Source organism: Podarcis bocagei (assembly GCF_964188305.1).
Source record: "Podarcis bocagei genome assembly, chromosome: 1".
Taxonomy (NCBI): domain Eukaryota; kingdom Metazoa; phylum Chordata; class Lepidosauria; order Squamata; family Lacertidae; genus Podarcis; species Podarcis bocagei.
This window is the reverse complement of record NC_138125.1, coordinates 133,960,670-133,983,530: the sequence shown is the minus strand read 5'-3', so window position 1 is coordinate 133,983,530 and position 22,861 is coordinate 133,960,670. Positions and strand designations below refer to the sequence as shown.

The following is a 22,861-nucleotide window of genomic DNA, read 5'->3' as shown; positions in this document are numbered from 1 at the left end:
GTTGTGAATTTGAAGAGACTTAAAAAAAAAATGTTTAAAGGGCAACCCCCCCAAAAAACTACAGCCTCCTAAGCAGTTATGACAAGGTTAACCACAGGTTGTATCCAACACTGCGTGGGCGGAGTTCTGCTCATGCAATGGGAATTCTTGCTCCTCTCTGAACCCTAAAATCTGCTCTGGAGGGTCCCCCAACCCTGTGAAGCAGAATTTGAGGGCCTACAGGGAGAGCAGGGGGAAGTTTTGTTCTGCAAGTGGAACGACAGTGTTGGATACAACCCAGTGTACTGAAAAGGATTACAAGCTTGCTATTAGGAAGGGCAGCTTTTGAAAGAGCGAGCACAACTATCTAATTACCGTATTTTTTGCTCCATAGGGCGCACCGGACCATAGGGCGCACCTAGTTTTTAGGGGGGGGGAATAAAGAAACCCCCCCCCAGCCCTAAAGAGCAAAGAAGCCAAGACAGCGAGCGGGATGGATCCCGCTTGCTGTCTTGGTTTTGTTTTTAGCCGCAGGGCTGGGGCTGGGGTGGGGGAAGTCCGAGCTTCCCCCGACCTCAGCCCCCAGAACAGGCTACTATCCACAAGCCTTCGGAGCGCTCCAAAGGCTTGCGGATAGCTGCCTGAAGCCTGGAGAGCAAGAGGGGTCGGTGCGCACCGACCCCTCTCGCTCTCCAGGCTTCAGCGAAAGCCTGCATTCGCTCCATAGGACGCACACACATTTCCCCTTCATTTTTGGAGGGGAAAAAGTGCGTCCTATAGAGCGAAAAATATGGTAAATTAACTTTTAAAAGACCAAGCTTCCTACATTATGAACTGAAAAATCCAGGAGTGTTTGTCCATGTTGCTCCACTGCCTAAAAACATAACAATTCCACGCTGCGTTACTCAACTATCTGAACAACAGTCTTTTATCTGGGTATTTTCCTCCCTTGCCCACTTTCTGAACTAAGGTGGGGGTGACTAAGGACAGGGACTTTTTAGCTGCAGTGCCTTGTCTTTGCAAATCTGGAGGCTCCTCGTGTTTTCTTTTTCTCCCATTACTTCAATACCATCCCGTTTTCATTTTACAAGCCCGTTTTAACCATCAGTTAATACAATTTTAACATGCTCTTTTTTTTAATCCTTCTGTGTATTTTATTGAGGGTTTTCATTGCATGTTTTTATTTTTTCATTATCAGTTGCCCTGAAGGGCATCGTTGGAAGAGCAGGATCTAAATATACTACATAAATAAATAAAAGCAGTTCAGAGACAAATGCAGGCAGTGTACAATTCCAGAAACAGCTGAGCATCTCCACCTCTCTCTGACCCATTTATGAATAATAATAATAAATCTTTCCCAATCTGGAAATATCTTATATGAGCAGTCCAGTATCATTTTTAATCTTTTGTCGGAAGCTGCCCAGAGTGGCTGGGGAAACCCAACCAGATGGGCGGGGTATAAATAAAAAATGATGATGATGATGATGATGATGATGATGATGATTATATTGCAGCATAGGGATTTTTCCTCTTTCATTACACATCACATATCATTCCACTGTGGTCAACGAAGTTAATAGGACTGGGGCTAGAAGTTGAAGTGAGCCCAACAGAAGTAGGTCCAAACCACAACATCCATGTAAATTGAACTTCCGATGTATAGATTGTGAGATTATGGCTTACTCACACTGGGGTTCCAGTTACAGATAGGTAGCCGTGTTGGTCTGCCATAGTCAAAATAAAAAAATTCCTTCCAGTAGCACCTTAAAGACCAACTAAGTTAGTTCTTGGTATGAGCTTTCGTGTGCATGCACACTTCTTCAGATACACTGAAACAGAAGTTGCCAGATCCTTCTATATAGTGAGAAGGTGGGGAGGGGTATTACTCAGAAGGGTGGTGGGAATGGGAGATTGGCAGATAGCTGAGATGAGCCTGTTGACGACTCTTAACGACTGTAATAGGTCTTACAGGAAAAGGCAAGGGGTGAGAAGGTGAGAAATGGCCTAGTCATGTATAATGAGACAAGAATCCAATGTCCCTGTTCAGACCCGGTCTCTCCATGGTTTTAAGTTTGGTAATGAGTTGCAATTCAGCAGCTTCTCTTTCCAGTCTATTTCTGAAATTCCTTTGTAGTAAAGCAGCTACTTTGAGATCTTGTATAGAATGTCCTGGGAGATTGAAGTGTTCTCCTACCGGTTTCTCTACTATATAGAAGGATCTGGCAACTTCTGTTTCAGTGTATCTGAAGAAGTGTGCATGCACACGAAAGCTCATACCAAGAACTAACTTAGTTGGTCTTTAAGGTGCTACAGGAAGGAATTTTTTTATATTCACACTGGGGGGTTTGTGTGCCTGCATCCTTACAGAAGCATGTCAAACCAGCGTGCAGTTGTTGGTTGGGGTCCAGTGCCAGTTGTTAAACTTCACATAAACATTTGCTTAGAGCTATTGCTGGCTTTTACTATGACTCCTTTATTTATGTCTTTGATCGTTATCTTAGCTCTGTCCACGTACGGCCATCCTTTATCACGGCCTATACTATAGTATGTAGGTAAGGCTCTGTATAGCGTGCCCCTCAGCATTTAAAAATCCAACAGAGTCTCAGGATACCAAATTCTTCAGTAGATAGCATATTGCATATTTTTTGCAACAATCCCATGGAAGAAACATAGCCCTGACAAATAATGTTCCAATGTATGTTGCTTGTTTTTATCTGTTGCATTTTCAGTTAAAAGAATGTCCTCTCTAAAACAAAATGATTCTCTGAAGATCTTAATGTCAATTGAGAGGGGAGAGCTTTCTTCTTTGTATTAAACCCACTTAAGCTTCCTTTCTGAACTGTGGTAGGCCCTGCCTGTCAGTAATAAAGTTTTCTGACCAGGGGCTTGCATGTGCACCGCTCAGTTTTATTTTGTTTTATGCATTTGATGACTTGCAGCACGCCGTGGCGGAAACAGAGCCTGCTGTTAAGGCAAAATGAAGTGGTATGAAAGTTCTGCCTTGGCAGCTCTTTCACACATGCAAGTTGCCACTTGGTGCTGTAGTCATCAAGTAATCAACCTGTCTGCGTGAACATGGCCTTGTTTGATAGACATACATTCCAGCCACCCTATGACATGTAGGTTCATGCTAACAGGCTGGTAACACTTCCAATGGGCTGGAAATAAATTCATGCACTCACATATAAAGTTAATTAAAAAAATAAACAGCTAAAGGTCAAACTAGGGCACACAGGTGCTGTTGTGGGTTAAACCACAGAGCCTAGGACTTGCCGATCAGAAGGTCGGCGGTTCGAATCCCCTCGACGGGGTGAGCTCCCGTTGTTCGGTCCCTGCTCCTGCCAACCTAGCAGTTTGAAAGCACGTCAAAGTGCAAGTAGATAAATAGGTACCGCTCCGGCGGGAAGGTAAACGGCGTTTCCGTGCGCTGCTCACCAGAAGCAGCTTAGTCATGCTAGCCACATGACTCGGAAGCTGTACGCTGGCTCCCTTGGCCATTAAAGCGAGATGAGTGCCGCAACCCCAGAGTCGGTCACAACTGGACCTAAGGGTCAGGGGTCCCTTTACCTTTACCTTTAAAGGTCAAACTGGATGTTATACTAGACATTGCATGAATTGTGGAAGAATGCACCTAAGAGAGGTATGCCAACTGCTTAACATATCTTTAATTTAACGCAGGTAAAAATGGAGACCTCCTCCCTACGACCGAAGAGGCAGAGGAGCTGGAACGGGCCTTGCAGGCTGTGACTTCTCTTGAGTGCCTGAGTACTATAGGAGTGCTCACACAGACAGACGGCGTGCCGGTTCAAGAACTATCGGACAGAGGCATAGGGGTGTTCTCCACGGGTGCTGAAACTTCAGGAATTCAGTCCTTGAGCCGGGAAGTCAATGCGGATCTAGGTGAGCTGCTGAATGGGCGTATAGTGCATGACGAGAATTTCTCTAGCCTGGACCTGGATGATAGCTTGCTCCGCTCTGCTACCTTATCCAACCCACCTACGCCCCTGGCAGGGCAGATTCAGGGGCAATTCTCTGCCCCAGCCAACGTTGGCCTTACTTCTGCCACTCTGATCAGTCAGAGTGGGCTTGGGGAGAGAGCCTTCCCCGGACAATTTCCAGGACTTCACGATGGCAGCCATGCCTCCCAGAGGCCACACCCTGCCCAGCTGCTAAGCAAGGCAGACGACCTAATCACCTCACGACAGCAATACAGCAGTGACCATTCACACTCCTCACCCCATGGAAGCCATTACGACAGCGAGCATGTGCCGTCGCCCTACAGTGACCATATCACGTCCCCTCATGGCGCCTCCTACTCTGGCGAGAACTTGGCAGCTACCTTCTCCGCAGAGATGCCCATCATAGCACAACATCTGCTCCCTTCGCAGCTGGAGGTGCCGCTTGGTGGCGTGGTGAACCCCAGAACTCACTGGGGGAGCCTCCCCGTCAGCCTGGGCGACCCTTCTCCGTTCAGCAACCTGCTCGGTGCCGACGGACACCTGCTCTCCACCTCCCTGTCCACGCCACCCAGCACGTCGCACTCAGAGACCACGCAGCCTGCCTTTGCCACCGTCACCCCCAACAGCTCCAGCGTGCTCCCGGGGTTGCCGCAGACCAGTTTCAGCGGCATGGGCCCTGGGTCCTCTGAACTCATGGCCTCCACCTCCCCAAAGCAACAGCTCCCTCAGTTCAGCGCCGCCTTTGGCCACCAGCTGAGCTCCCACAGCGGCATCCCCAAGGACCTGCAGCCAAGCCACAGCTCCATAGCGCCTCCCACAGGCTTCACAGTAACAGGTGCCACAGCTACTAGTACCAATAACGCATCTGCTCCCTTCACCACCTCCAGCTGAGCTCGTCTGTCTGCAAAATCCAGGCAGTTGGGGGGACCTTACGTTCCCTCTCACCCCACCCTGGCCCACTTCTCTTTTCCTGGTTTTTGTCATCTCCTTTTTAAAGACTTCGTTTAAATTTAAAACAAAAAGAGGGGGCAAAAAGTCCGGATTCAGTGCAGACCAGGGTTTCCCCATTGCTCTGCTCTGCTCTCTTGATCTTACGTGCTGGTTTCTGTATTGGTGCTCATTTACCCCTTTCAGATTTTGTTATACTTAGCCAGCTAAATATCCCAGATAAAAGAATACAGCACAGGTCCCGGATGTAACTGACCATAGATGAGGAATCTGTGACCCTCTAGTGTTGCTGCGTTCGAGTTCCCATAGTCCTTGACCACTGGCCATCCTGCCTGCTGCTGGTGCAAATTGGGAGGAGTCCCAGCGACTCTGGAGGGCCGCAGACTCCCTAGTCCTGCCTTAGACTGATAAATGAGAAGTTAGATACAATGGACTCTAGACCCAAAAGTGAGATGATACCTCAAATATAACTAATGCAAGTTCCTAAGGCTCAAATCAGAGTATCCAGTCCCGTGAGCACCTGGGCAAGAGGTGAGGAGCTGATTTATTTCAAAGAATGCAAATGGCATGAAAGGGGGGCTATCATTTTGATTTGGTAACTGGGCACTGCAGACTTAAACCAACACCATAGTTCAATTGTTAATTCTGTCAGCTTAACACTGGGCTCTTAACCTTCTCTGTGAGCGCAGGGGTTTGTGTGTGTATTTGTGTGTGTGTGCGTGTATTTGATGGGTAAATGACAGGTTGTTTCCCTCCCTTTCTTTCCTGTTCTGAAAGACCATCTTGAAACCAGCGACCGTTCATACTGCAAGCTAATTTGGTTTTTGAAGTTGGGTTGGATGGAAGAAAGGATGAATTTGTAGGACATGAGATTGTACTTGTTGGTTCAGAGTATCTATGACGGTGGGGAGTTTTAAATAAAATATATATATCATTGGTATGTAGAACAGAAAGCAGAACTGAGTACTGTAATTAATGGCAATGGTGTACCTGCTCAGATAAAACATATGCTAATTCCTAAAACTGATCAATTATTACAGTAGTGTTGTTGGGTTGGCATTTTCCAATGGAGCGTTACTTTTAACACAGCCAAGTCTTGGCCGAAACTGGCAGAATTGTGTCATAGGCCCCTTTCCCCACTCAAACCAATGTGAGACCAGAACTGCTGAGTGATCTTACAAAGTTGTAGCCGTCTCCAGATACTTGATGCTTCTGGGGATTCCTACAGCAGCCGTGAGCCCTTACGGTGCTCCGTAATACTTTAGGAATATTTAGATATTTTTAGAAATCTTTTGTGCAGAGTGAGGTCTGGGAAGAAAGAACAGGCATGCTAAACAACACATGCTACTGAAGTTAATAGAAAAAAAAAGAAAAGTGCTGGCGTTCTCCTATCTCTAATCAGTGGTCTTGCTAATAAATACATTTTCAAAGTCAGAGATTCTACTGTTATCACTTCATGCCCCCTGAAGATCCACAGCAATCAAACTGTAAGGAGTTTGTCAGAATAAGGACTTCTTCCCCCACAAAAAATTCTTTATCAAGCAAGCTACAAGGTCTCTGCTGCTTCTCCCCCCCTTAAGCAAGGCTTGTAGCTGTGCTGATTCTCAAAAGAAAAGTAGATTATGCCATTTATTTCTCATGGAGTCCAGTTCTGCTCAGTGGAGGCCAGTCCTTGCAATCATTTCTTGTTTTCTGGAGTAGACATGGACGGAAAGGCCATCTACTCCTAAGAGCAGGGCTTTGTTATATTTTATGGTAAGAGGTTTGGACTGTACATAATTCCATCTACTTTTTATAATATATTTAAAAAGATACGAAGAGAGAAGAAGGCACACTCTAGTAGAGTATTTTAATTGGGCTTCTATGGGGGATGAAGAGGGAGCTCAACTTTCTCTTTGTGACTGAAGCAGTTGTTTCCTGTCTAGCTTTTCTATTCCGCTTTCAAATGGTGCTCAAGTGAGAATCTGGTACAGGCATCTCCTTCTCCCAGACCTTTGGGCAGGGGAGGGTTCCAGGAATTGCCTGTCTGAATCCCATAAATTTGAACTATTGCCTTCTTTTAAAAAGCTGTGCTTATTATTTTGAGAGGATCAGGGAGTTTGCCCCTGGAAATAAAAGTACATGTTGCTGGAAGACATTTTTATGCTTTTTAACCTTGTGAAATCCCTCCCTGCATTTGAAATTGAACTGTATAATAAACATCTAAGTGTGTTCCAAATTATATTTGTAATGTATCTGTTTTAAGCCAGTTAACGAGATGAAGGAAAGCCTTTTCTTTATTCTACTTTAGTGCACAATGTATTGTGAAATGATTTCCCCCCCTCCAAAAAACCCCCTGGCTTTTGTGCTAAATAGGAGAGGGGGGGGGGAGAAAGCCCCGTTCAGTTCCCTCATTTTGTTTCCAATCAAATTGAACAAGTGATTAGCTCCAACGGGAAAGTAAATTGGTTTGGCAAACTACAAAACTCCTCTTTATAAATATCATTTGGTGCTATATTATTCCAGTACCTGAAAATACGGCAGAATGATTGGGATCTGAAGACTGATGTCTTCTGGGCATGTGCAAGGGCTTTTCAGCCTCCCCATGCCTGTTGCAGCCTCTTAAAGTTTGGGGGACCTTCCGAGACCACATTCCACGCAGTTTGAGGGGTTGCTGCCAGAAGGCAAAATGCACAGGCTGGGAGTGCAAAACAGACCAGTTGCAAAATTTGCAGCAAACCTTTCTGCTCCTTCTCAGTGATGTTCACAGCCTGTCTTTAAAAAGAAGCCAGCGTGGTTCTTGCTCACATTCAGGGCAAAGTCCTGCATGCATAACTTAACACAAAGACGCCAGCCTTCTCCATGTGACATAGTGGGAAAATGCACAAGGCTACGGCAGGTACACATCTAGGCGGAAGAGAGACTATAATCAAGTCAGCTTTGGAAGTGCAGGTCCCTGTTTTGATCTCACAGCAGGCTATTACAGTTTCCATATTTCCCTTAAGGAAACACCACTGTTCGTGTCAAAAGTGTCTTGCAGCAGATCCTGTTTCTCCATTGCATTTTCCTAATGCTGCTTACGTTTCTAATCCCTCCCTTTCAAAACATCGCCCTTTTGTTCTCACGTAGTTAAATTGTGGGCCACAAATGTACTGCATGGATAATTTCTTTATAATCTGTATTGTTAAGAGGCTGGAATTTTCAGGGTTCCTAGCAAAATTCAGTTTATGACTCTTCGCTTTTAATTCACATCTCTTGTTCTTGTGAATTCATTTTCTTTTAAGGAGTTTTGATCGCACCGAGTGTCATGACATGGTTTTCATTAATAGAGAACATGATGTTTCCATATGTGGTTAAGCAAGATGATGTGCGAGGATAAAATCCTCTAAAAGTAATTTCCCCGTAAAGTAGGAATGTCCCTCAGGGACTTCATTTCAGAAAGTTTAATGAAATCGCTTGAAAAGAATGCCTGCTTAAGGTGTGGTGCTTGTATGAACTCTCCTCCCCAAATCTTTATTCCAGGATGCTTAACTGTTTGTTGGTTGTCAATAAACCCTGCCTTATGAACAAAGACAAATAGTAACGTTTAACACACCTACTGTTTGTGTAAGCTAGTATTTTATGCATTAAGAAAAAGAAAGAGGTAGAACCGGTGGTTCTCTCCTCTTGATATCCAGGTTTGAAAGTAAGAACTTATTGACTTGCTTTATTTTATGTCTGTTGTGAGCAATCTGCTGCGTGAACCCTGTTGTTTTGGTTGTGTACATTGTAGATTTCCAGTTTAGAACTAAGAACACGTGGTAATGCGTAAGAAAGGAACCAGCTTTGCATTGCCACTGGAGGGCAGCATAAGGAAAGTCTGTAACACACAGTCTATAATTATGAAATATCTTTCCTAGAATGTGAGAACTAGAGTGAGAAAACTCAGGGCTGAAAAAAAGAGAAAAATAGCAATTCAGTGCAACTCCTCCTTTCTAACCCCTTATAACACACATGCATGTATGTGTTCATGCGCGCGCACACACACAAATAAACACACACACTCTTAAATTGTATGAGCTGGATTAATACATTGAACTTGGTCTGCTGGTGTGTCTTCCCCGTCTTGTTGGTTGGTGGGCCCCCAATTTTTTTAACCCCACATTCATTGTTCCCAAATCTGTGTTGTCAAAAAGACAGTGCAGCTCACTCCTGGATTTTAGCATCTTAAAAGAAAACAAACTAGGAAATGGACCCAGCCTGGAAAAGATGGTCAGTTGTGTTATGCTAAGGAGTATCTCGTTTCTGTTGAGGGAAGAGGGTTGAACCAGTTTCTCTGAATGGTGATTATCACTGTCCAGTTTTGGGCATGTCTCAGGGATTCCTTGTGGAAATAAAGGCAGTTAAAATAAAAGTAGTTGCGAAGAAGAAATTTTTGCAGGAGAGCGTCATCGAAGCATGAACACCAGAAAGTGAATTCGTTTCTGGGTCTCATGGCCTGGTGGCTGTTCTCTTGTGGAAGCTGTGCTCAAGTCCACCGTACAAAATATTCCCCCACCCCATCCCATAATGCTTAGCTTTAAGCTTTTATTTAAGAACACTCCTTTCCCCTTCCTCCCTGCCTGCACCATGTGTGTTCAGAATACTTATTGTAGATTTTTAAGAGAAAAGGTATATTAATTTATGCTATTAACATCACCTCATAAATTATAAGTTTTATACTAAAAAGCTATTGAGTGTAATGAATTATGTTGCATATGTGTTTTAATAGCTATGAAATTATACACATTTTTTTTTTTAAAAGAACAATTTGCCCTTACCCTCAACGAAGCACCTTTTTACACTGGAACTTTGCCGTGTCAAGGTGTACAGCTATTCTTTGCTACCTTGCAGATATAAATATATAAATAAAATCTAAAACATATAAGGGGGGGGGGGGAAATGGTATCTCGCATTGACAAAACATAAAACCCTTCTTGACCCATATATTCTTCCTCTGAGGACGTTTGTTATTCTGCAATAATTTATCTGTAGTTTGTACCTATGATGGTTAGGTGCTTTTAGTTACAGGGTAAGTAGATCAAATTTGAAATCCAATTACTGCAGCTGGGAATTGCAAACCAAGTTTGTAAGACTCCCTTCCCCTTGACCTTGAAATAGATTCATTTCCAGTTAGCTTTGCAAGTTGGAAGTTCAAAGGTTGAAATGTTAAAAATCTAGGGATCCACAGTGTCTTATTCAGGAAATCCCCCCCCCCCTCCGTTCCTCTCAAAGGAATTCCCACTGTGACTTATAAATAGAACTTAGGTATCTTTTGTGCACGTATGTTTACTGTATACACACAAAATATGCATTGGGGGAACTGTATGTGTGATACATGAATGTGTATATTGTATGTAGGTTACGGGGCTTTTTTGTTTTCGTTTTGCTTTGTAAAGAGAAAAGTAGTTGAGGGGTGATAGAATATATCGTGGAAATGTGATCACTTAGTTGGGAGCTCCTCTCGTGCTCACCGTTGTTCAAATAACCAAACTACATACAGTTTTCTGTTCCAAGGCTAACTCTGATATCATGTTGCTCGTTTGCTTGGTTTGTTTTTTAATCTCTGACTCCCAACTGCATTGAGCCCCGTTTAAATGACAGAAAATGCCATTTTTCCAAGACAGCCTTTTACAGCTATAGATTAAATAAAGCGTGCGCTGATGAAGGAGAATTTAAAATGGATATATATCTAGTGGGAATGTCAGCCATGGGAACCTGCTGTACTACTTCAGGGTAGTTCTAGAGTTTTCTTCCTCCCGTTTTTAAACACTGTCCTTGTTATCAGATTATTTTGAACCCTCATGGTAGACGGGTTTTTGTCTCCATATTAGATGTTCACATCAAAGCTCTATATAGTGTATTTCAGAAGGAGATAAAGTGTCTGAAAAATGTTTGGTTGGGGCTTTTATACAGGACTGATGCTACTTTCAATCCCAAAGAAACCCACTTAGTTACTGATAATTTGAGGGGACTGGAATTCTTACTTGGGCCAATGTGGGTGTAACTCTGGCTCCTTGCTAACCATGGTTTGCAGAAGACTGTGCACATTTCTTTCCCCCGACACATCCCATCGTGGAGAAAAGTTGCGTGCCTCACCTCCTTTCATAGCATTTAAGCAGTTTGCCAGCACCAGTACTGATCACTGTTAAGGCACATCCAGGATTTGCCTTGAGCCAGGTTCTCAAACTCACTAGGCACCCTTTCTAGTTTAAAGGAAACTGCAGATAGCCTTAACCACAAAAAAGCATGTGGTTTGCACGTATCACTAAACACAAACATGTGGTTTGCGTGTCACGCTAAACTGTAATTTAACATTTTGTGTATGATCTAGCTCTCTTCTCCTCCATCACAGACACAAGAACAAGGCTGGAAGCACCTGATTCCATTTTCAACTAACTGCAGTTTGTAAATCATCTGATTGGGACGATCATATCTTGACTTAATAAGCCAAGAAATGAACAGGCCTCTTGCCCATGTACACAGACGTTTCGTTCCACAGATTAAGCAACCATACCAGGAAGGTTCTAATTAACCTCAGTTTACTGTTTTGTCCAAATGGAGAAACTATTGTTAGCAGCTTCAGAACAAATGAGGAGTTAAACCATGGTCTAGAGAGGGTTTAGGATCCTGGCTTGTTCTGAAGCTAATAACCGTAGTTTTCCAGTTTGAATGAAGCAGGAAACTATGCTTAATTAGTCTTCTTGAAGAAAAAATTAATGGGGCTGTGGATGCAGACAAAAACATTCATATCTTGGCTTATGGAGATACAGACATCTGAACTGGGTCAATGACAAACCCCCAATAAATTGGAAGGGAGGAGCTATGTGCCTGGGCAAAATACTTACTTATATCTTGACTTACTGGCCAATGTTCAAATCTGGAATGAGAGTAAGTATTATCTATTTAATCAAACCAGAATTATGAACCATCAAATCACAGAACTGTAGAATTGGAAGGGACCCCTCTGCCCCAAGGGTCATCTAGTCCAAGCCCCTGCAATGCCAGAATCTCAGCTAAAGCATCCATGACAGATAGCCATCCAACCTCTGCTTGAAAACCTCCAAGGAAGGAGAGTCCATCATCTTCCAAGGGAATCCATTACTCTTGTTAAAGAGCTCCTACTGCCAGAAAGTTATTCCTGATGTTTAGTTGGAATCTCCTTTCTTGTAACTTGAAGCCATTGTTCTGACGCAGCGGAAAACAAGCTTGCTCCATTCTCCATGTGACAGCCCTTTATATATCTGAAGATGGCTTAGTACCCAATTCTCTTCGTTCCTTATAAGGCTTGGTTTCAAACCCTTGATCCTCTTGGTCACCCTCCTCTGCACACATTCCAGCTTGTCAACATCCTTCTTAAATTGTGGTGCCCAGAATTGGACACAGTATTCCAAGTGTGGAGGCAGAAATGAGCAGAACTATTACTTCCCTTGATCTGGGATGCACCACCTAGAATAGGATTAGGGTTTTTTGTTTTTTGCTGCTGCTGCACCTCACTGTTGACTCATGTTAAGCTTGTGGTCCCCTAAGGTCCCCTAGATCCTTTTCCTAAATAAGCCAGGTGTCCCCCAGCTTATATGTGTGAGCTGCTTCTTCCTGCTTAAGTGTAGACCCTTACATTTGTCCCTATTGAAATCCCGATTCTGCCTTCAGCACGTTGGCTACCCCTCCCAGTTCAATGCCATCTGCAAATTGGTTGTACAGTGGTGCCTCGCAAGACGAAAAGAATCCGTTCTGTGATTCTCTTCGTCTAGTGGTTTTTTCATCTTACGAAGCAAGCCCATTGACGGATTAGCGGATTAGCGCTATTAGCGCTTTTAGTGGCTTTTAGCGGCTTATCTGCTGATCGGATCAGCTGATAAGCAGCTTAGCGGCTTAGAAAAAGGGGCGGGGAGGGGAAAAAACCAGCAGGAACTCGCAAGACATTGTCGTCTTGCGAAGCAAGCCCATAGGAAATTCGTTTTGCGAAGCACCTCCAAAACGGAAAACTCTTTCGTCTAGCGAGTTTTCCGTCTTGCGAGGCATTCGTCTTGCGTGGCACCACTGTACATCCCCTCAATTCCTTCATCCAAGTTGTTTATAAAGATGTTGCAGAGCAGTGTGCCCAGGACAGAACTGTCCGGCACTGCATTTGTCACTTTTCCCCAGGATGACGAGAAACGATTATTGAGCACGCTTTGGGTTCAGTCAGTCAATCAGCTACAAATCCACCTGAGTTACTTTGTCCAGTCTACATTTTACCAATGGCTCCACAAGAATATGGTCAAAAGTTTTATTGCAGTCAAGATAAACTACATCCATAGTATTCCCCTGATCTACCAAACATGCAACTCTGTAAAAAAGAAATGAGATTCTTCTGGCATGACTTATTTTTGAGAAACCCATGCTGGGCCTTAGTAATCACAGAATACTTTTCTAAGTGCTCAAAGACTGTTCAATTATCTGTTCTGCAACCTTTCCTGGTATCGATGGCCAGCTCACTGGTTGGTAGTCTTCTCCCCACCCTCCCCCCTTTTGAAGAACATTTGCCTGCTTCCATTTTGCAGGGACCTCACCTGTTCTTTTCCTATCTTGGGCTGCAGCTCCCTCCTTACATTATTCTGTTGTCACCAGGTTGGGCATCACTTTCCTTTTGGGTCAAGACAGAGGCAAAGTAGATGTTGAGCAGTTCCACCTTCTCTCTGTCACCCAATAGCAAATAAATGTTATTTTTGTTATTTTTAACCTCTCTTGCAAGCCTGAGCTCATTCTGAGCCTGCGTGACATTCATCCTGTAACTGTTGGCTGCTCCTTATTTGTGATTTCCCCTTTCTTCCGCTTCTTATATATGCCCTTCTTAAATCTCCTCTCATCTCTAAGCTCCTTATGCAGCCATACTGGTTTCTTTAGCTGCCTCCCACTTTTCCTTCTTGTTGGAATTGTCTGCCTTTGTGCCTTCAACATTTCACCTTTAAGAAACTCCCATCCATATTGGACTCCCTTCTCTTTGAGTATTTCTGGCCACAGGACTTCACCTCGTAGTTCCTTAAACTTTATGAAATCAGCCTTCTTAAAACTCCAGAGTGCATGTCCGACTACTTCAGACACGGTCTGAAACCGACTTGTTGCATTAACTATATGCTAACCGTGGTTTGTCCAGGTTCAGAAATGATGACAAATCACAGTTTGTTGAAAGTGGAATCAAATACCTCTGATCATTTACTCTCGGCTGTGCCAGAAGGGGGAAAGGAAGCAGCCACGCCTGGGGATCGTGCGTGTAAGAATGAATTATGGTCTAGTGTTTTGTGGAAACACAGCTTCTTTATGTGCTGACAGATAGCTTAAGTGCTGTAGAAGGATGTAGAAGGTCACTCTAGAGAGTAGGGAGATTGTGGGGAGGAAAAGTGCTTCCCAAGGCCCATTTTTGACATTGCTAGTTTCACTTAGCAGGCAGCCAATACAGTGGTACCTCTAGTTACGGACTCAATCCGTTCCGGGGTGCCGTTCGCACCCTGAAAAGTCCATAACTAGAGCGCCGCTTCTGCGCACGTGCGCGATAGAGCACTTCTGCGCATGTGCGAAACGTGCAGAACGCTTCTGTGCACACGTGCCCAGTGAAACCCGAAAGTATACACTTCTGGGTTTGCCGCGTTCGCAAGCCGAAAAGACGCAACATGAACCTAACGCAACACGAGGTATGACTGTAAGGCATCTCCACCGTCCTTAAAAATTGTGCGCAAGAGACCCAAACCATTTTCGCTCAGTCCCTTTCTCATTTGGATACACAAAACTGTAACACCCAAGCTGAAAACAGCTATGCCTTCTATGCTGCAAGTTTCTGGTGCTGTGAAAATCATGTCATTAAAATATCTCCATTCACCCAAATTACTCTTCATACACACATGTATATTACAGGGTTTCTGAGGACAGATTTCATTGCAGAACAGGAGATATATATTTCTTAAGCCTGATTACCCCCCTTCCAATACCCCACCCCCCAATTATTTTTATGAACATCATATTCCTTGTACATATGCATGCAGCGAGAAGAGGAAACGTGGGGTTGTTTATGGTCTTTGCTTCCTGTGAGTTGGAGAACACGGGAAGTACCAGAGTAAATTTATTTATGGGGAAGTGTAGACTCCTTTTGTGTATACGTGTACAGAGAGTTGTATATCAGATGTGGCAGCACTTCGCTGAATGTGGAATTGCCCTTTCCATGTAGAAAAGATAATATGAATGTGAGACTTCTAGTTCTATAGATGTGTGCAGGTTTGTGTCCACATGCTAGATATACATGCGGCACACATATACAAGATATGTTACAATGAGTATGTGTCTGGGATAAAGCTCTACGTGTAGAAAGCCGAAATTGTAGTTCCATTTGAGGGGTTTGGGATGACTTAATACTACTGCTTGATGGCCACCCCTTTTGTTAGCATGGACTTCTCTTTTTGTATTTGCTTTTGTTTCTAATATGAAAGCCCTCTAAGCTATTTTCCAGATTCCCCCCCTCCTTTTCCATAGCTCTGGCCCTTCCCTCACTGCCCCCTCTTTCATCTGGCCCTGGCCCTGTCCTGACAAACCAGACAGGAGCTTCCACTCAGTATAGTCCAAGTTACCGTATTTTTCTCTCTATAAGACGCACCAGACCACAAGACGCACCTAGTTTTTGGAAGAGGAAAACAAGAAAAAATATATTCTGAATCTCAGAAGCCAGAACAGCGAGAGGGATCGCTGTGCAGTGAAAGCAGCAATCCCTCTTGCTGTTCTGGCTTCTGGGATAGCTGAGCAGCCTGCATTCACTCCATAAGATGCAAACACAGTTCCCCTTACTTTTTAGGAGGGGAAAAGTGAGTCTTATTGAGCAAAAAATACGGTAAGTCCAGTCTTGCTACTCCTTTCTTAAAGCAGCTAATTTTAAAGCCAGTCACTTTAACCAATCAACTTTTTTTTATTTTCAAAGCATATGTCTTGTTGGCTTATTATGCCAAAGCATAAATAAACCCATATATATATATATATATATATATATGTGTGTGTGTGTGTGTGTGTGTGTGTGTATGTGTATATATATATATATATATATATATATATGTAGGTTTTGGTGTCTTCGGGTGTCTTCCCGTGTAAGAGTTGGGGTGTCTAGGCGACGTTTCGACGAGGTCTCACTCGTCATCTTCAGGCTGGTGCTTTCGGCTTCTTGTTACTAGAACAGAGCTACGAAAATCTACGAAAGCATATATATATATATATATATATATATATTGTTTCTATATTCCCTTTTGTTTTCTTCAGGGCGTGCAAGAGGGCAGCCTTTTTCCTCTTAAAATTCCCAGTTCTTTTTTTTCTTATAAATTTTTTATTGGTTTTACAAAATTTTTATAAACAGTACAAACAAATAAAAAGACAAACAAACATGCATAATTTCATAACCTTTTTTTCATATCCCTCACTTCTCGGACTCCCCCAAACCTCCCCTTTCTACATCCCAATTTCCAAAATTATTTCAGCAAATCCTAAATAATTTTATCAAATATATTTCTTCTTATTCTTTTCTTTAACTTAATCTTTTGTCGCTGTAATCTCCTTTTCTTTCTCAAAACCTCGACATTTTAACATTCATCTATTTTATAATAGTTCTTAAGATAAATTTTAAATTTCTTCCAATCTTCTTCCGCCGTCTCTTTCCCCTGATCACGGATTCTGCCAGTCATCTCGGCCAATGTCATATAGTCCATAAAATTCCCAGTTCTTACAGTTACCTACTAAATACATTGCTTGGGATGTTGGAAGTTGACCTGAAATTCCACCTTGAATGGAGGCAATATAAAGTCTGGGTCATTGATGTTTAATATGGTTCAGTTTAGTGTGACACAGCTGCTTGTCTGCAAATATGTTCTTCATATTAGACCCTCTTGTGTTGGTTTTAAACTAAAGACCTGTTCGCATGGCCAAAAGGACAAAGCAGGTCAGGGATGGTTCAGAATACATCATTACAGCAGGTCTCATCCTAGTGGTCCCTGGCTTATCCATCTTTATTTTTCAGCACATGACAAAGGATGCATGCAGAAAGGAGAGCTCGGTTGTGTTGGCTCTCCAATGGACCACTTCCCTACGCAGCCAGATGTAATTCACCTTAAGCTTTAAATGTTGAGCCAAACAGTCATGGAAAAATCACCTCTAAATTGGATTTCTGTAGTTCTCAATAGACAATCGAGCCCGTTCCATAGCACATAAATCTCACTAAAATTCATAACCATTTCCGAAGTACAATTACCCCTTTACATTTCTGGGCTTCAATGCTCAGGGCTTCCCATATAATCTGTATCCCACCCCCCCAGCACTAAAAGTAACTTCTGGCCCCCGACATCCCCTTGTGTCCATGCGCAACAAAAGAGTCAATATTGTAGGGCTAAATGTTTCTGTATTTGTATATGTATATATAAAAAACACACTATTTCAGGGCATAAATATATATGTATGCAATTCCCTCCCCCCCCAATCTCATTCTAAATTCATGAATACATGAGATTATAGCTATGTTTTATGTGGATTTTGGTCCAATTCTGACATTTAGCAAAATGCTGTCCCTTCTGGAGTAGCCAAGCCGCAGTTGCAGTTATATGTCATAAATGAAAGAAGAAAATATTTATGATTATCAAAAGCCATTTGAAATTGTCTCTTAACAAGGAATTTGATTTGTTAAATGCTGCCTGGTGTCAAAAGGGAAGGTGCCTGTTTCTTAGTGTGGGATCCTGTTGATTGTAATAAATTGCCTTTCATTTGAACCCTATTTTTAAAATTGTAAAGATTTGCATTTTGCTGTGAAGAGTTTCCCTCCAAATTTTCCTACAACCGGCATGCTTCCATCAATGTATACCTTGCGCATTTATTAGCATTGGTTTCACTGAGGAGATGGCATATTTTGATGCCTCTACAGGAAAACAATATTGCCTCATTGTTCTACCGCAATTAACATCCCTTTCAAGGGTGCGACTTTTTTATTTTTTACAAAGAAATGTCTGGAAATGAGTCATACTTTTTATTCAAAGTTCTTCAGTGAGAACCGTTTCTAAGAATTTCTGGGCCCGTTTTCTACACCATCCTCTTATGTAGCTTTCTTTCCCTATGTCCAAACGGAACGAACGAGCGTGTTCAGGTACAGAATGGGAGGGGTGGGGATTTAAGAACATATGCTTAAAGCACGGCCGGTTTGAGCCGTTCGAAGCCAAAATACCTTTGCAATCCAGATGAAGCTGGAATGGAGGAAGTCATCAAACACCGTATTTTTTGCTCTATAAGACGCACCAGACCACAAGACGCACCTAGTTTTTGGAGCAGGAAAACAAGAAAAAAAATATTCTGAATCTCAGAAGCCAGAACAGCAAGAGGGATCGCTGCGCAGTGAAAGCAGCAATCCCTCTTTTTTTTTTTTTTTTTAAATATTTTTATTGGGTTTTCACATTTTATATAAACACAAACAACACACCAAAACAAACATAAAAAACAACGAACAAGAATAGTTCCCGAAAATCTTATTTTCTAACCCTAGTCCTTGACTTCCCCCCACCCCCTCCCCTGCATCCCTATTCCCAAACTTATGTCAGCAAGTTGGCATTTCTTCCATCTTAATATTAGTCCTTTTATAAAAAACAAAAATAAATTTTCCCTAAGTTGGACCCCAATTCTCTTCCCTCGATTTCTCATTTTTTCTTACATAATTTTCTTAATACTAAACCCCCTGGTCTTGAGTGTTGTTTAAATTTGATACTTCCCTCCCTCCCCTCCCCGCTTTGCGTCCTTTCCCGAGACATGTCCAAATTAACAGTTTTTAGCCTGGATTCCGGATATCCGAGGCTCTCAATTCTCTTTTAGTCCCTCTCCGCCGGTTTTGTTGGTAGTCCTTTTTGTCTGTCATCGAGTCTCGAAAGATTTCCTTAACAATCAATCCAATCAGTCCATAGTCTCTTCCCATATTTAAAGGCAACTGCTGAGGAATTTCCACAAGGCCTAAGTCTTGCTGATAGTCAAAATCAAAGTCTATGTGGAGGCCCCAATTGTACTTCTTTATTTCGAGCTCCTGAATTCCATAAAGTCCCAGGGCCTCCACTTTCATCTTCTGTATCTTTCGTAGGCTTAGAGTGGATATAATCCAATAGTCTCCTTGCTTGTGTTCTCCAGATGTCGGCTTCTGGTTAGTACTTTCCCAGATAACTTGTTCTCTTTCTTGTTTTGTCTTCTCCTCTTCTTTGTTTATTGTTTCAAATTCAGCTGTGGGTTCTTTCTCACTCAGGCCCTCATTACTTTCAGCAGAACTACTTGTTTCCAAATCCAAGGTCGTCAATTGTTTACTCATAGCTGTAGTCTGCTCCTGTAGGGTTCCCACCAGTGAGAACATTCTTTCGATTTCTCTCAGTATCTTTCCACCCACAGCCATTGTAATTCCACAGAATTCCCCCTAGAGGGAATCTGGTTACTGAGTAACCTTTTCTCCAACAATCCTCTGTCCTATTATTGTTTCTTTGTTTCTCAAAATTTTAGTTCAATTGTAACTCCTTTTAATCCGGAGAGGTCTTAAACAGCAATTTTTTTCACTATTAATAGTCCATTTGACAGCTTTTGACAGCTGTCAAATTCTGCTCCTCTATACAGGCTCCAAAGCAGGTCGCTCCCGGGCCCGGGAGGGAGGGTTGTTTACCACAAAACAAAGACTCTTCCAACACTCCACTCTCCTGCTCAAATTTACCTTTCTAAATCTTGGAAGTTACTGTCTTTTTAAAACTCACCCTTTACAGGGTAGGCACTCCAGCTTAGTTCTTATTTCGTTGCTCTGGATCGTCTGCAAGGGGGGGGGTGGGGACTTCCTTTTAGCACACCCCCCGGTCGTCTCAAATTCAAAAGGTAAAAGTTTTAAAGTTCAGTTCCAAATTACTCACGGGTTCTTTTTTCAGTCCGAATTTCAAGGAAGGAAGTCAGCGCTCTCCAGTTATGGCTCGCGGCTTCGCTCAGCGGCGGTAGCGGTCGACTCTCAGTGCCACGCCGTCCCCTGTATCCCCTCCGTAGCCTTTAAAAAGGCTCATTGCGAATCAGGGGGGGCGCTTAAGGCACCCGCCGAGTCTTCAGTCCGCAGGCTTCCGCGCCTGCGGTTTTTAAGGGTCCCCGTGTCGCCGGCACGGCAAAGACCCATCCACCGCTGAGCCGATTCCCTCCGGAGCTCGGAGGGAATCCGCCATTTCCCGATCGCGCCAACCCGGAAGTCGAAAAGCAGCAATCCCTCTTGCTGTTCTGGCTTCTGGGATAGCTGCGCAGCCTGCATTCGCTCCATAAAACGCACACACATTTCAACTTACTTTTTAGGAGGGAAAAAGTGAGTCTTATAGAGCAAAAAATACGGTAATTGGGCTGGCCAGAAAACTAAGGGATGGCGTGCTCTCGTCTATTCTTAAGGTTGTCCTTGAAAAAGTGGGCATTTGTGTCATTTCAAAGCTAATGTCCTTAACAGCTTGATATCAGAAGAAGCCTCCTAACACACCAGCTTTGTGGCTGCCACTTGTAATACGGAAGACGTTGCAGTGGGAAAAGCAAAGTGAGGTAGCAGCGCCTTGTGGGTGGTGCAGCTTGCTAACGCTAACATGTCCTCCAGAGTTACTCCTGCATGGTAGCAAGGATTAGCAGCCTACGCCCATCGGTTCCCATCCCAGCACATGCTGATTTGTGTTTTTCTTAGCAACGAAAACCTTTAAGCAACCGTTTAAAGGGAACCGACTCAGTTGAGGTGGCACGCATACACACACACACACACACACAGAAACCGCAGATACGATGCCTAATCTAAATACGAGTGGATGGGGACAACAATCGAGAACAACACCTGTATCCCTGGAAAAATTCCGGCATGGCTAGAAATCTGCATTTTAACATAAGTTCCAAGGCAGCATTCCAGAGGTGGGTCACGAGGCTGCCCTTTGCGCTTTTTAAATTGGAAGACCCACATGTTCCTCTTACTTCTCAATGAATGTACTGTATTCCCATTAAAAAGAGAAAAGAAAAAAAGAATCAATGAAATTATAAGATTGGTCTTTGGTTATCTGGTCCTTGTTTTAATTGGTTTAAGGGTTTTTGTATACAGAAGTTTACATTTTTATGTATATTCTTGTGTAAAAACGGATGTAATATGTGTATAAAACACTGGTATGTATTATCTGTATATAGTGTGAGAAAATGATTTTTCTTTCTTTCTTTCTTTCTTTCTTTTGGATGTATTAATAAATCTTGCTGTGAAGTAGCCTTGGTTTATTTTATTAGAGTGAAAACCTCACCTAAAGGATTTATAAGCTGCTACTTTGAAGGCCAGTCGTATTGCTTTGGATGGCAATGCTCAGAATATGCATAATGTACAAGGCATGCATTGGTAAGTGATTATATCAAAGAATCCTATGTATGTGGCCTCGAACTCCCTTGCGGGAGTCCTCACAGAATCCTGAGGATTTGGGGTTTCATTATTTTCTTTTGCTTTTCTCCAAATTTCTAGCCCTCAGGAGAAGAACCTGGAAAATGTGTGGGCAAATTTTATGTTCTTGCACAAAGGGCTCACCTCAGGAGCATGAAATACAATGCAGATTAGCTATAGTGGTTCAAAGCAAGAGGCATTTTTACTCCATGAGGGATTATAAAAGGCTGAAATGAACATTCTTTTTAAAACCCAGGTGAATAAAAGCGCTTGAAACATTTATACACATTATGCAGACTTGTCTGTTTTGCTCAGCTCCTTCCTGTTGCAGAACTTCAGCAGCCCCACATTTCTGGTATGATAGTGAGCTGAAGTTTCAAAATGATCTTGAATTTACAGTGCTCGCCCAGTTGCCATCCTCACCGCAACATATTCCAAAACCTTGAGAGCAATTTTGCCAGCTCCCCACAGCCTTTTGGTAGAATAAATAATTCTACGTCCGCACATGCCATAACACATATCTGGTACAGTGGTACCTTGGGTTACATACGCTTCAGGTTACATACGCTTCAGGTTACAGACTCCGCTAACCCAGAAATAGTACCTCAGGTTAAGAACTTTGCTTCAGGATGAGAACAGAAATCATGCGGCGGCAGTGGGAGGCCCTATTAGCTAAAGTGGTGCTTCAGGTTAAGAACAGTTTCAGGTTTGAACGGACCTCTGGAACGAATTAAGTACATAACCAGAGGTATCACTGTATAGCTGTAGCTGCTGCCTCTGTTTATTCTGAAAGGTAACTGGGTGTTGACCAATGATAGATTTATCTCTGTCATTCAGACATACAAGTCAATTGAGAGTTCAATGAGTTCTCCTAGAATGAAATTTCTAGCTATGCCGAAGTTCGTTCTGTAACATCATGGGCTCGTGCTGGTAGAAATCAAATTTTGAGGGGACTGGAAATCAAATTGCTGAATGGTGCAATCTTGAGTGTTTCAATTTCTGCCTGGGACTAGTGTGCATTGTGCTCCAGTAGCAACAGTCATTCCAGATTGTCCCTTTTGTGCTTTTCAGTTTGGTGAGCTGAAAGTTCTCAGAAGACATGTTTCTGAGGAAACGTGTGGTTCTCTCCCCCCACAATCTGCTTAGGAAAAAGCCATTTTGCAGAATGTTCTAATCGCCTCCACCGTTTATTTCATTTGCTGGGGGAGGGGGGATGGTGGCAGTGAGCCGCCATTTTCTTCCCAGAATGCTCTGGAGTGATGCTGGGTCCAGGCCAGTATGGAGAATGCAAAATGGTGGTGCTTGCAGCATCCAAAACACCTAAACCTTGGGGTGGAGGGAAGCTGTGCTGCTTCTAATAGCAAATTCCACCGCCAGGAAACTTGGACAGTTTTGCCTCCCCCCAGTGGCGTCGCATCGGGGGGGCGGTATGCCCATAGCTGTCAACCGTCCCTTATTTGGCGGGAAACTCCATTATCCCAGCACCGTGTCCCGCTGCTGTCCCTTACTGATGATGTCCCTTAAATTTCCCGGGTTTCAAAGGAAG

The 22,861-nt window shown here is 43.2% G+C and overlaps 1 protein-coding gene and 1 long non-coding RNA gene across 3 annotated transcripts in view; one reads left to right on the top strand and one right to left on the bottom strand.

Annotated features, from left to right (window-relative positions):
• The window catches only part of INO80D (INO80 complex subunit D), a 40,249-nt gene extending 33,145 nt beyond the window's left edge, over positions 1-7,104 (top strand). For both annotated transcript variants that reach the window (XM_081206398.1, XM_081206397.1), the window contains exon 11: positions 3,658-7,104. In XM_081206398.1, the coding sequence (XP_081062524.1) occupies positions 3,658-4,829 (1,172 nt within the window). In that variant the 3' untranslated portion in view covers positions 4,830-7,104. The remainder of the gene's footprint in view (positions 1-3,657) is intronic.
• Positions 5,595-22,861, bottom strand: part of LOC308582358 — a 102,925-nt gene continuing 85,658 nt past the window's right edge. The window contains exon 2 of the long non-coding RNA XR_014005637.1: positions 5,595-11,968. This is a non-coding gene — a long non-coding RNA (uncharacterized lncRNA). The remainder of the gene's footprint in view (positions 11,969-22,861) is intronic.